At 47.4% G+C, this 14,294-nt stretch overlaps 1 protein-coding gene across 1 annotated transcript in view; it reads left to right on the top strand.

The window, feature by feature from the left end:
* The window catches only part of haus7 (HAUS augmin-like complex, subunit 7), an 18,701-nt gene extending 4,830 nt beyond the window's left edge, over positions 1 to 13,871 (top strand). The window contains exons 6-9 of the mRNA XM_046364165.1: positions 4,202 to 4,316; positions 9,421 to 9,633; positions 9,927 to 10,038; positions 13,306 to 13,871. Of these exons, the coding sequence (XP_046220121.1) occupies positions 4,202 to 4,316; positions 9,421 to 9,633; positions 9,927 to 10,038; positions 13,306 to 13,397 (532 nt within the window). The 3' untranslated portion in view covers positions 13,398 to 13,871. The remainder of the gene's footprint in view (positions 1 to 4,201; positions 4,317 to 9,420; positions 9,634 to 9,926; positions 10,039 to 13,305) is intronic.
* Positions 13,872 to 14,294: the final 423 nt, after the last annotated feature.

Below are 14,294 nucleotides of genomic sequence, written 5' to 3'. Positions count from 1 at the left end.
TCTGATATCACCCCTACTCTCACCCCTGGCCCTCTGATATCACCCCTACTCTCACCCCCTGGCCCTCTGATATCACCCCTACTCTCACCCCTGGCCCTCTGATATCACCCCCTCTCTCACCCCTGGCCCTCTGATATCACCCCTACTCTCACCCCCTGGCCCTCTGATATCACCCCTATCACTCACCCCTGGCCCTCTGATATCACCCCTACTCTCACCCCCTGGCCCTCTGATATCACCCCTACTCTCACCCCCTGGCCCTCTGATATCACCCCTACACTCACCCCCTGGCCCTCTGATATCACCCCTACACTCACCCCTGGCCCTCTGATATCACCCCTACTCTCACCCCTGGCCCTCTGATATCACCCCTACTCTCACCCCTGGCCCTCTGATATCACCCCTACTCTCACCCCTGGCCCTCTGATATCACCCCTACTCTCACCCCCTGGCCCTCTGATATCACCCCTACTCTCACCCCTGGCCCTCTGATATCAGGTACACTCTCACCCCTGGCCCTCTGATATCACCCCTACACTCACCCCTGGCCCTCTGATATCACCCCTACACTCACCCCTGGCCCTCTGATATCACCCCTACTCTCACCCCCTGGCCCTCTGATATCACCCCTACTCTCACCCCTGGCCCTCTGATATCAGGTACACTCTCACCCCCTGGCCCTCTAATATCACCCCTACTCTCACCCCTGGCCCTCTGATATCACCCCTACACTCACCCCCTGGCCCTCTGATATCAGGTACACTCTCACCACCTGGCCCTCTGATATCACCCCTACTCTCACCCCTGGCCCTCTATCACCCCTACTCTCACCCCTGGCCCTCTGATATCAGGTACACTCTCACCCACTGGCCCTCTGATATCACCCCTGGCCCTCTCTCACCCCTGGCCCTCTATCACCCCTACTCTCACCCCTGGCCCTCTGATATCAGGTACACTCTCACCCCCTGGCCCTCCGATATCACCCCTACTCTCACCCCCTGGCCCTCTGATATCACCCCTACTCTCACCCCCTGGCCCTCTGATATCACCCCTACTCTCACCCCTGGCCCTCTGATATCACCCCTACTCTCACTCCCCCTGGCCCTCTGATATCACCCCTACTCTCACCCCTGGCCCTCTGATATCACCCCTACTCTCACCCCCTGGCCCTCTGATATCACCCCTACACTCCCCCTGGCCCTCTGATATCACCCCTACTCTCACCCCCTGGCCCTCTGATATCACCCCTACTCTCACCCCCTGGCCCTCTGATATCACCCCTACACTCACCCCTGGCCCTCTGATATCAGGTACACTCTCACCCCTGGCCCTCTAATATCACCCCTACTCTCACCCCCTGGCCCTCTGATATCAGGTACACTCTCCCCCTGGCCCTCTATCACCCCTACTCTCACCCCTGGCCCTCTGATATCAGGTACACTCTCACCCCCTGGCCCTCTATCACCCCTACTCTCACCCCCTGGCCCTCTGATATCACCCCTACTCTCACCCCTGGCCCTCTGATATCAGGTACACTCTCACCCCCTGGCCCTCTATCACCCCTACTCTCACCCCTGGCCCTCTGATATCACCCCTACTCTCACCCCTGGCCCTCTATCAGGTACACTCTCACCCCCTGGCCCTCTGATATCACCCCTACTCTCACCCCCTGGCCCTCTGGTATCACCCCTACTCTCCCCCTGGCCCTCTATCACCCCTACACTCACCCCCTGGCCCTCTGATATCACCCCTACACTCACCCCCTGGCCCTCTATCACCCCTACTCTCACCCCCTGTCCCTCTGATATCACCCCTACACTCACCCCTGGCCCTCTGATATCACCCCTGGCCCTCTGATATCACCCCTACACTCACCCCCCCTGGCCCTCTGATATCACCCCTACTCTCACCCCCTGGCCCTCTGATATCACCCCTACTCTCACCCCTGGCCCTCTGATATCACCCCTACACTCACCCCCTGGCCCTCTGATATCAGGTACACTCTCACCCCTGGCCCTCTAATATCACCCCTACTCTCACCCCTGGCCCTCTGATATCAGGTACACTCTCACCCCCTGGCCCTCTGATATCACCCCTACTCTCACCCCTGGCCCTCTGATATCACCCCTACTCTCACCCCTGGCCCTCTGATATCAGGTACACTCTCACCCCTGGCCCTCTATCACCCCTACTCTCACCCCCTGGCCCTCTGATATCACCCCTACTCTCACCCCTGGCCCTCTGATATCAGGTACACACTCACCCCCTGGCCCTCTGATATCACCCCTACTCTCACCCCCTGGCCCTCTATCAGGTACACTCTCACCCCCTGGCCCTCTGATATCACCCCTACTCTCACCCCTGGCCCTCTGGTATCACCCCTACTCTCACCCCCTGGCCCTCTATCACCCCTACACTCACCCCCTGGCCCTCTGATATCACCCCTACACTCACCCCTGGCCCTCTATCACCCCTACTCTCACCCCTGTCCCTCTGATATCACCACTACACTCACCCCTGGCCCTCTGATATCACTCCCCTGGCCCTCTGATATCACCCCTACACTCACCCCTGGCCCTCTGATATCAGGTACACTCTCACCCCCTGGCCCTCTGATATCACCCCTACTCTCACCCCCTGGCCCTCTATCACCCCTACTCTCACCCCCTGGCCCTCTATCACCCCTACTCTCACCCCCTGGCCCTCTATCACCCCTACACTCACCCCCTGGCCCTCTATCACCCCTACACTCACCCCTGGCCCTCTGATATCACCCCTACTCTCACCCCTGGCCCTCTATCACCCCTACACTCACTCCCCTGGCCCTCTGATATCACCCCTACTCTCACCCCTGGCCCTCTGATATCACCCCTACACTCACCCCTGGCCCTCTGATATCACCCCTACTCTCACCCCTGGCCCTCTGATATCACCCCTACACTCACCCCTGGCCCTCTGATATCACCCCTACACTCACCCCCTGGCCCTCTGATATCACCCCTACACTCACCCCTGGCCCTCTGATATCACCCCTACTCTCACCCCTGGCCCTCTATCACCCCTACACTCATCCCCCTGGCCCTCTGATATCACCCCTACACTCACCCCCTGGCCCTCTGATATCACCCCTACTCTCACCCCTGGCCCTCTGATATCACCCCTACTCTCACCCCTGGCCCTCTGATATCAGGTACACTCTCACCCCCTGGCCCTCTGATATCACCCCTACACTCACCCCTGGCCCTCTGATATCACCCCTACACTCACCCCTGGCCCTCTGATATCACCCCTACACTCACCCCCTGGCCCTCTGATATCACCCCTACTCTCACCCCCTGGCCCTCTGATATCACCCCTACACTCACCCCCTGGCCCTCTGATATCAGGTACACTCTCACCCCTGGCCCTCTGATATCACCCCTACTCTCACCCCCTGGCCCTCTGATATCAGGTACACTCTCACCCCTGGCCCTCTGATATCACCCCACTCTCACCCCCTGGCCCTCTGATATCACCCCTACACTCACCCCTGGCCCTCTGATATCACCCCTACACTCACCCCCTGGCCCTCTGATATCACCCCTACTCTCACCCCTGGCCCTCTGATATCACCCCTACTCTCACCCCCTGGCCCTCTGATATCAGGTACACTCTCACCCCCTGGCCCTCTATCACCCCCACACTCACCCCCTGGCCCTCTGATATCACCCCTACTCTCACCCCTGGCCCTCTGATATCACCCCCACACCGACCCCCTGGCCCACTAACATCAGGTACACCAACCCCTGGCCCACTAACATCACCCCCACACCAACCCCTGGCCCACTAACATCACCCCCACACCAACCCCTGGCCCACTAACATCACCCCCTGGCCCCCCCACACCAACCCCTGGCCCACTAACATCAGGTACACCAACCCCCTGGCCCACTAACATCACGTACACCAACCCCCTGGCCCACTAACATCAGGTACACCAACCCCTGGACCACTAACATCAGGTACACCAACCCCTGGCCCACTAACATCAGGTACACCAACCCCCTGGCCCACTAACATCAGGTACACCAACCCCTGGCCCACTAACATCAGGTACACCAACCCCCTGGCCCACTAACATCACCCCCACACCAACCCTCCCTGGTCCCTTGGACATGTTTTAGTTTCCGGCCCAGTACTAACTCACCTGACCTCTCTCCAGGGGTGCCAGGAAGGGTCAGAGGTCACTACCCAGCAGGCCGAGGGGCGAGGAGGTTGCTGGTGTCACAGCCCTGCTGGAGTCCACTCACGCCGCCCTGGAACAGCTGCATGACCAGGTGAGGGGGGGTGTGTCTGATGTAATCCAGGGGACAAGTTGTACTGACATACGGTCACCTCCCAAATTATTGGCACTCTTGATAAGGATGAGAAGAAATGTACCTGACGAGGATAGGTGTCTAAATTGGCACCTGAGTCTAATGCTTTGTCCCCCCCTCCCCTTGTAATGATAACAGTACTGAGTCTAATGCTTTTTCTCCCCTTGTAATGATAACAGTACTGAGTCTAATGCTTTGTCTCCCCTTGTAATGATAACAGTACTGAGTCTAATGCTTTGTCTCCCCTTGTAATGATAACAGTACTGAGTCTAATGCTTTGTCTCACCTTGTAATGATAACAGTACTGAGTCTAATGCTTTGTCTCCCCTTGTAATGATAACAGTACTGAGTCTAATGCTTTGTCTCCCCTTGTAATGATAACAGTACTGAGTCTAATGCTTTGTCTCCCCTTGTAATGATAACAGTACTGAGTCTAATGCTTTGTCTCCCCTTGTAATGATAACAGTACTGAGTCTAATGCTTTGTCTCCCTTGTAATGATAACAGTACTGAGTCTAATGCTTTGTCTCCCCTTGTAATGATAACAGTACTGAGTCTAATGCTTTGTCTCCCCTTGTAATGATAACAGTACTGAGTCTAATGCTTTGTCTCCCCTTGTAATGATAACAGTACTGAGTCTAATGCTTTGTCTCCCCTTGTAATGATAACAGTACTGAGTCTAATGCTTTGTCTCCCCTTGTAATGATAACAGTACTGAGTCTAATGCTTTGTCTCCCCTTGTAATGATAACAGTACTGAGTCTAATGCTTTGTCTCACCTTGTAATGATAACAGTACTGAGCCTTTTCTAGAATGTTGTCTGAGATTCTAGAACACAGTGGGAGGGATCTTAGACTATTTACTCCATACAGAATCTCTCCAGATCCTTGTTATCCGTTGGCCATTGTAAAATGTAGATTTTTGTGGTCAATGAACCATTTCTGGGTGGATTTGATGTGTGCTTGGGGTTATTGTACTTCTGGAAGATCCACTTGAAGTCAATGTTCAGCCTCCTAGCAGAGGAAAGCAGGTTTTTGCTAAAAAATGTCCTTGTACTGGTAAAGTTGATGAGGGCTTTAACGGTTCTCCAGTTCAGTTCGTCTTTAACCTGAGATTTAAGTTTTGTTCAATTTCATCCATAAAATTTTTTAGGAGTGCCAATCATTTAAAAACAAAATCTACCACTGTGTTAGTATGAAATGCTAGTCTTACCATTTTTCTGAGCATGCAATCATTACATTACATTTAAGTCATTTAGCAGACGCTCTTATCCAGAGCCACTTACAAATTGGTGCATTCACCTTATGACATCCAGTGGAACAGTCACTTTACAATAGTGCATCTAAATCTTAAAGGGGCGGGGGGGTGAGAGGGAATACTTATCCTATCCTAGGTATACCTTAAAGAGGTGGGGTTTCAGGTGTCTCCGGAAGGTGGTGATTGACTCCGCTGTCCTGGCGTCGTGAGGGAGTTTGTTCCACCATTGGGGGGCCAGAGCAGCGAACAGTTTTGACTGGGCTGAGCGGGAGCTGTACTTCCTCAGTGGTAGGGAGGCGAGCAGGCCAGAGGTGGATGAACGCAGTGCCCTTGTTTGGGTGTAGGGCCTGATCAGAGCCTGGAGGTACTGAGGTGCCGTTCCCCTCACAGCTCCGTAGGCAAGCACCATGGTCTTGTAGCGGATGTGAGCTTCAACTGGAAGCCAGTGGAGAGAGCGGAGGAGCGGGGTGACGTGAGAGAACTTGGGAAGGTTGAACACCAGACGGGCTGCGGCGTTCTGGATGAGTTGAAGGGGTTTAATGGCACAGGCAGGGAGCCCAGCCAACAGCGAGTTGCAGTAATCCAGACGGGAGATGACAAGTGCCTGGATTAGGACCTGCGCCGCTTCCTGTGTGAGGCAGGGTCGTACTCTGCGGATGTTGTAGAGCAATGGAGCTCAGTATTTATGGAGCTCAGTATTTATATCTTATTATAAATCATTTATTTTTCGCTTATTTTTTTATCGAGGGTGTCAATAATTATGGAGGTGGAATGATTGTTTTACCTACAGTGCCTTCAGACAGTGTTCATACCCCTCGACTTATTCCACATTTTACAGGCTGAATTCAAAATAGATGAAATAGATTTGAAAAAGAATACCCCATATTGACAATTGAAGCATGTCTTCAAATGGATTGAAAATGAAATACAGAAATCTGATTTACGAAAGTATTCACACCCCTGAGTCAATACGTGTTAGATTCACCTTTGGCAGCGATTACAGAAGTGAGTCAGTAAGAGCTCTGCACACCTGGATTGTACAATATTTGCACATAATTGTTTTAAAAATTCTTCAAGCTCTGTGAAGTTATTGATCATTGCTAGACAGACATTTTCAGGTTTTACCATAGCAACATTCAATGTTATCTTGGTAAGCGACTCCAGTGTATGTTGGGTCTTGTGTTTAAAGTTATTGTCTTGCTGAAAGGTGAATTCATCTCCCAGTGTCTGGTGGAAAGCAGACTGAACCAGGTTATTGTCTTGCTGAAAGGTGAATTCATCTCCCAGTGTCTGGTGGAACGCAGACTGAACCAGGTTTTCCTCTAGGATTTGTCCAGTGCTTAGATCTGTTCCGTTTATTTTTATCCCAAAAAATCCCTAGTCCTTGCCGATGACAAGCATACCCATAACATGATGCAGCCACCACCATGCTTGATATGAAGAGTGGTACTCAGTGATGTGTTGGATTTGCCCCAAAACATAACGCTTTGTGTTCAGCACATAAAGTTAATCTCTTCATTTTTTTTTACTTCAGTGCAGGATGCATGTTTGGAATATTTTTATTCTGTACAGGCTTCCTTCTTTTCACTCTGTCATTTAGGTTAGTATTGTGGAGTACAGTGGGGCAAAAAAGTAGTTAGTCAGCCACAAATTGTGCAAGTTCTCCCACTTAAAAAGATGAGAGGCCTGTAATTTTCATCATAGGTACACTTCAACTATGACAGACAAAATGAGAAAAAAAATCCGGAAAATCACATTGTAGGATTTTTTATGAATTTATTTACAAATTATGGTGGAAAATAAGTATTTGGTCACCTACAAACAAGCAAGATTTCTGGCTCTCTTTTTTTAAGAGGCTCCTCTGTCCTCCACTCGTTACCTACACCATCCAAAGTGTATTAATAACTTCACCATGATCAAAGGGATATTCAATGTCTGCTACTTTATTTTCACCCATCTACCAATAGCAGCCCTTTGCAAGGCAATGGAAAATCTCCCTGCTCGACTGAAGAACCTTACAATTATCTGTATGTGTGGGGTACAGAGATGAGGTAGTCATTCAAAAATCATGTTAAACACTATTATTGCACACAGTGAGTCCATGTAACTTATTATGTGACTTGTTAAGCAAACTTTTACTCCTGAAACATGCAGCAATTTAAAAGATTTTACTGAGTTACAGCTCAAATAAGGAAATCAGTCCATTGAAATACATTCATTAGGCCCTAATCTATGGATTTCACATGACTGGGAATACAGATGTGCATCTGTTGGTCACAGATACCTGTACCTAGGAACATGGATCAGAAAACCAGTCAGTATCTGGTGTGATCAACATTTGCCTCATGCATTATGACACATCTCCTTCACATGGAGTTGATCAGGCTGTTGCCTGTGGAATGTTGTCCCACTCCTCTTCACGGGCTGTGCGAAGGTGATGGATATTGGCGGGAACTGGAACACGCTGTCATACACGTCGATCCAGAGCTTCCCAAACATGATGAGTAATGCAGCCATGGAGAAACTGGGACGTTTTCAGCTTCCAGGAATTACAGATCCTTGCAACACGGGGTTGTGTATTATCACGCTGAAACGAGAGGGGATGGCGGCGGATGAATGACGCAAGATGAATGGGGCCCCAGGATCTCGTCACGTTTTCTCTGTGCATTCAAATTGTCGTCGATTTTAAAATGCGTTCATTGTCTGTAGCTTATGCCTGCCCATTCCATAACCACACTGCAACCATGGGGCACTCTGTTCACAACGATGACATCAGCAAGCCACTCGCCCACATGACGCTGTCTGCCATCTGCCCGGTACAGTTGAAACGGATTCACCTGTGAAGAGCAGACTTCTCCAGTGCGCCAGTGGCCGTCGAAGGTGATCATTTGTTCACTGAAGTCGGTTATGACGCTGAACTGCAGTCAGGTCAAGACCCTGGTGAGGACGATGAGCACGCAGATTTCTGACCGTTTGTGCAGAAGTTCTTTGGTTGTACAAACCAACAGTTTCATCAGCTGTCCGGGTGGCTGGTCTCAGACAATCACGCAGATGAAGAAACCGGATGTGAAGGTCCTAGGCTGGTGTGGTCTGCAGTTGTGAGGCCGGTTGGACGTAATGCCAAATTCTCTAAAACAACGTTGAAGGCGGCTTATGGTAGAGAAATTAACATAAAATTCTACTGTAACAGCTCTGGTGGACATTCCTGCAGTCAGAATGCCAATTCTACGCTCCCTCGAGGCTTGAGACATCTGTGGCATTGTGTTGTGTGACAACTGCACATTTTAGAGTGTCCTTTTATTTTTCCTTCAGCACAAGGTGCAACTGTGTAATGATCGTGCTGTTTAGTCAGCTTCTTGATATGCCACACCTGTCAGATAGCCAAGATAATCTAAGGAGAAATGCTCACTAACAGGGATGTAAACACATTTGGGAGGGGAATAAACTTTTTGTGCGTTGTGGAAAATGTCTGTGTTCTTTTCTCAGTTCATGAAACATGGGACCGACACTTCATGTTGTATTTAGCGTTTTGTTCCGTATAGTTACCGGTTACAGGCTTTAACTACGGGCTTGAATACTGATTGACTCAAGACATTTCAGCTTTTCATTTTTTATTCATTTGTACAAATTTCAAAAAACAATTCCACTTTGACATTCTGTTGTATTGTGTGTAGATCAGTGACACAACATCAATGTAATCCATTTTAAATTCAGGCTGTAACACAACAAAATGTGGACAATATCAGACCTCTTCTAAACTATAAATATAACTTGTAAAACACTTTTGAATAAAACAATTTTCTCTCCCAGTGTGTGTTCCTGCGTGGGGAGGAGGCCAGTCCTAGCCGGTTCTCCGTGTGCGCGTTACGCGTAGCTGTGTCTGATCTGGCTCAGATGATGAGTGTGTTCAGCCGTGTGTATGACACGGACTTCAGATCCTACTGCAGCAGAGACCCTCCCAGCCTCAGATCACACACACACATCTTCAGCACTGTCCATAGGCTACTCACGGCCTGCAACACGGTACACACACATCGTCTCTGTGTTCCTCTGAGGGCTGACTGTGTTTTCATAGCATCTCTCTCTCTTTGTGTGTTAATTATTATAGAAAGCATCCCTCTCTTTGTGTGTTAATTATTATAGAAAGCATCCCTCTCTTTGTGTGTTAATTATTATAGAAAGCATCCCTCTGTGTTTAATTATTATAGAAAGCATCCCTCTCTTTGTGTGTTAATTATTATAGAAAGCATCCCTCTGTTTGAGCTAGTTGCATTCCATGCTAAGTAATTAAAATACTACAAAATGTCTGTCTCTAGGAGCTAGAGATCCTGCAGCAGGTATCAGAGGTGTCTGTATGTCTGTCTGACACGGTGAATGAGGTACACTCGGACCCTTGCTACTGGAGTCACGGACACAAACACACCCTCTGTGAGTATATACACACAGACCCTCACCTTCACAAACACACCCTCTGTGAGTATATACACACAGACCCTCACCTTCACAAACACACCCTCTGTGAGTATATACACACAGACCCTCGCCTTCACAAACAAACCCTCTGTGAGTATATACACACACCCTCACCTTCACAAACACACCCTCTGTGAGTATATACACACAGACCCTCGACCTTCACAAACAGACCCTCGACCTTCACAAACACACCCTCTGAGTATATACACACACACCCTCACCTTCACAAACACACCCTCTGTGAGTATATACACACACAGACCCTCGCCTTCACAAACACACCCTCTGAGTATATACACACACAGACCCTCACCTTCACAAACACACCCTCTGTGAGTATATACACACACAGACCCTCACCTTCACAAACACACCCTCTGTGAGTATATACACACACAGACCCTCAACCTTCACAAACACACCCTCTGTGAGTATATACACACAGACCCTCACCTTCACAAACACACCCTCTGTGAGTATATACACACAGACCCTCGACCTTCACAAACACACCCTCTGTGAGTATATACACACAGACCCTCACCTTCACAAACACACCCTCTGTGAGTATATACACACAGACCCTCACCTTCACAAACACACCCTCTGCCATACATATATTAAATAGACATTACCAGTCAAAAGTTTGGACACACCTCCTCATTCAAGGTTTTTTCTTTATTTTTACTATTTTCTACATTGTAGAATAATAGTGAAGACATCAAACTATGAAATGACACATGGAATCATGTAGGAACCAAAGAAGTGGAGGAGGTGTTTGCTGGTGACACTCGGGGATTTATTTAGAATATCAAGGCACACTTAACCACTTCCACAGAACTATGCCATGATGTGGACTGTTGTTTCTCTTTGCTTATTTCAGATGTTCTTGCCATAATATGAATTTGGTCTTTTACCAAATAGGGATATCTTCTGTATACCACCCCGACCTCGTCACAACACAACTGATGGGCTCAAATGCATTAAGAAGGAAAGAAATTCCACAAATTAACTTTTAACAAGGCACACCTGTTTATTGAAATGCATTCCAGGTGACTACCCTCATGAAGCTGGTTGACAGAATGCCAAGAGTGTGCAAAGCTGTCAAGGCAAAGGGTAGCTATTTAGTTGCACATGTGTTATTTAATAGTTTTGATGTCTTCACTATTATTCTACAATGTAGAAAATAGTCACAATAAAGAAAAACCCTTGAATGAGTAGGTGTGTCCAAACTGTTGACTGGTACTGTATTTACAGCCAACTACATTTAAACTCCATTTTTCACAAATCCTGACATTTAATCCTAGTAAAAATTCCCTGTCTTAGGTCAATTAGGATCACCACTTTATTTTAAGAATGTGAAATGTCAGAATAATAGTAGAGAATTATTTATTTCAGCTTTTATTTCTTTCATCACATTCCCAGTGGGTCATAAGTTTACATACACTCAGTTAGTATTTGGTATCATTGCCTTTTAAATTGTTTAACTTGGGTCAAACGTTTTGGGAAGCCTTTTCAACAATAAGTTTGATTTTAACTTGACAGAGCTGGTGTAAAGTCAGGTTCTAGGCCTTGACAGAGCTGGTGTAAAGCCTTCTGACAGAGCTGGTGTAAAGTCTTTCAGAGCTGGTGTAAAGTCAAGGCCTTGACAGAGCTGGATCAGGTTTAGGCTGACAGAGCTGGTGTAACTGAGTCAGGTTTGTAGGCCTCCTGACAGAGCTGGTGTAACTGAGTCAGGTTCTAGGCCTCCTTGCTCACACACTCTTTTCACTCAGGTCTGCCCACACATTTTCTATAGGATTGAGGTCAGGGCTTTGTGATGGCCACTCCAATACAATGACATTGTTGCCCTTAAGCCATTGTGCCACAACTTTGGAAGTATGCTTGGGGTCATTGTCCATTTGGAAGACCCATTTGCAACTAAGCTTCAACTTCCTGACTGATTGATATCTTGAGATGTTGCTTCAATATATCCACGTACTATTCCTCTCTCATGATGCCATCTATTTTGTTAAGTGCACCAGTCCCTCCTGCAGCAAAGCACCCCCACAACATGATGCTGCCACCCCCGGTAGGGATGGTGTTTTTCGGCTTGCAAGCCTCCCCTTTTTCCTACAAACATAACGATGGTCATTATGGCCAAACAGTTATATTTTTGTTTCATCAGACCAGAGGACATTTTTCCAAAAAGTACGATCTTTGTCCCCGTGTGCAGTTGCAACGGTAGTCTGGCTTTTTTTTATGGCGGTTTTGGAGCAGTGGCTTCTTCCTTGCTGAGAGGCCTTTCAGGTTTAGTTTATTTTATTTTTACAGGGACAGTGCACATTAATCAACGTTTCAGTAAAAGTGCCGGTTTTAGCCAGCCGGCTAATTTTCAACCGCAGTCCCTTGGCAGGTTATTAAAAACAATTACAATATAGACAATAGCACCATAGAAGAAGCAAGACATAGCATACAGACAGAGCAACATAGAACAAAAAGCAGCAAAACATATGTCATGTCGATATAGAACTCGTTTAACTATGGATATAGATACTTTTGTACCCGTTTCCTCCAGCATCTTCACAAGGTCCTTTGCTGCTGTTCTGGGATTGATTTACACTTTTCGCACCAAAGTACGTTCATCTCTAGGAGACAGAACACGTCTCCTTCCTGAGCGGTATGACGGCTGCGTGGTCCCATGGTGTTTATACTTGCGTACTATTGTTTGTACAGATGAACGTGGTACCTTCAGGTGTTTGGAAATTGCTCCCAAGGATGAACCAGACTTGTGGAGGTCTTGGCTGATTTCTTTTGATTTTCCCATGATGTCCATTAAAGAGGCACTGAGTTTGAAGGTAGGCCTTGAAATACATCCACAGGTACACCTCTAATTGACTCAAATTATGTCAATTAGCCTATCAGAAGCTTCTAAAACCATGGCATCATTTTCTGGAATTTTCCATGCTGTTTAAAGGCACAGTCAACTTAGTGTATGTAAACTTCTGACCCACTGGAATAGTGATACAGTGAATAATCTGTCTGAACAATTGTTGGAAAAATTACTTGTCATGCACAAAGTAGATGTCCTAACAGACTTGCCAAAACCATAGTTTGTTAACAAGACATTTGTGGAGTGGTTGAAAAACTAGTTTTAATGACTCCAACATAAGTGTATGTAAACTTCCGACTTCAACTTTATATTGCTATTGAAGTTGACTGTGTGATTTTGTGTTACAGCCACCCAGTTGGAGGACCTAACCAAGAGATACACTGAGTTCCTTTCTCTTCACCACGGAACGGATAGCAAGCTACCTCTAACCGAACCCTGAACTCCAGACTGAAGCTAGCAGGCTACCGCTAACCTTACCCTAAACTCTACAGACAACTATTAGCTTGCTACTGCTAACTCTCCATGATCACCACATGCAGTGTTAACTGTCCTGCATTTCAATGTTAGTTATTCTAGTATCAGTGCTAACTGTTACTAGGGCAGTAGGCACATCATTATCTAGCTTGGCTTTCCATGTGCCCATCTTAGTTTTTTTAAATGTTTCAATACACTTGAAATCACTGTTTTTGTAAATGTTTTAATGAGTGCACTATATAGGGTCCCATTTGGGACATTCACCACCGATACATCAAATATGTTTTGCTTTCTCAACACCAGAACTGCAGACAACATTGTTTTATGTTGTCTCTGTGTGATATTTCTCTCTCTCTTGGTTTCACCGGGTCTCTTGAAATGTATTTTTATCTCAATGAGACTAACCTGGATAAATAAAGGTTACTAGTTTCTGAAGTTCCATTTTATACTTATTTAATCTTTATTTAACTAGGCAAGTCAGTTAAGAACAAATTCTTATTTTCAATGACGGCCTAGGAAAAGTGGGTTAACTGACTGTTCAGGGGAAGAACGACAGATTTGTACCTTGTCAGCTCGGGGGTTTGAACTTGCAACCTTCCGGTTATTAGTGTAACAACAGAAATCTTACAAAGTGGAAATAGCTGATTGAAGACTTCTTTATATGGTTCTAGAAACACAACAAAGTCGAGGAGAGTTGACGGTCTGTCGCTTCCACGTTTCTCTCTCCTATCAAAAAGCCACTTGGTTTGATGGACCTCGTGTTTGAGGTCCTCTAAATCTGAGCAAAGACAAACAGGCTCCTCATTCAAGAATGTTGTCCTCTTTGGGTTCAGAGGCTGGGCCCTTTGCATTGAAAAATCTC

The sequence above is a fragment of the Oncorhynchus gorbuscha genome, linkage group LG10, assembly GCF_021184085.1.
Source record: "Oncorhynchus gorbuscha isolate QuinsamMale2020 ecotype Even-year linkage group LG10, OgorEven_v1.0, whole genome shotgun sequence".
In the NCBI taxonomy this organism is placed as follows: domain Eukaryota; kingdom Metazoa; phylum Chordata; class Actinopteri; order Salmoniformes; family Salmonidae; genus Oncorhynchus; species Oncorhynchus gorbuscha.
The sequence above is the reverse complement of the archived record's forward strand: the minus strand, read 5'-3'. Positions and strand labels throughout refer to the sequence as shown.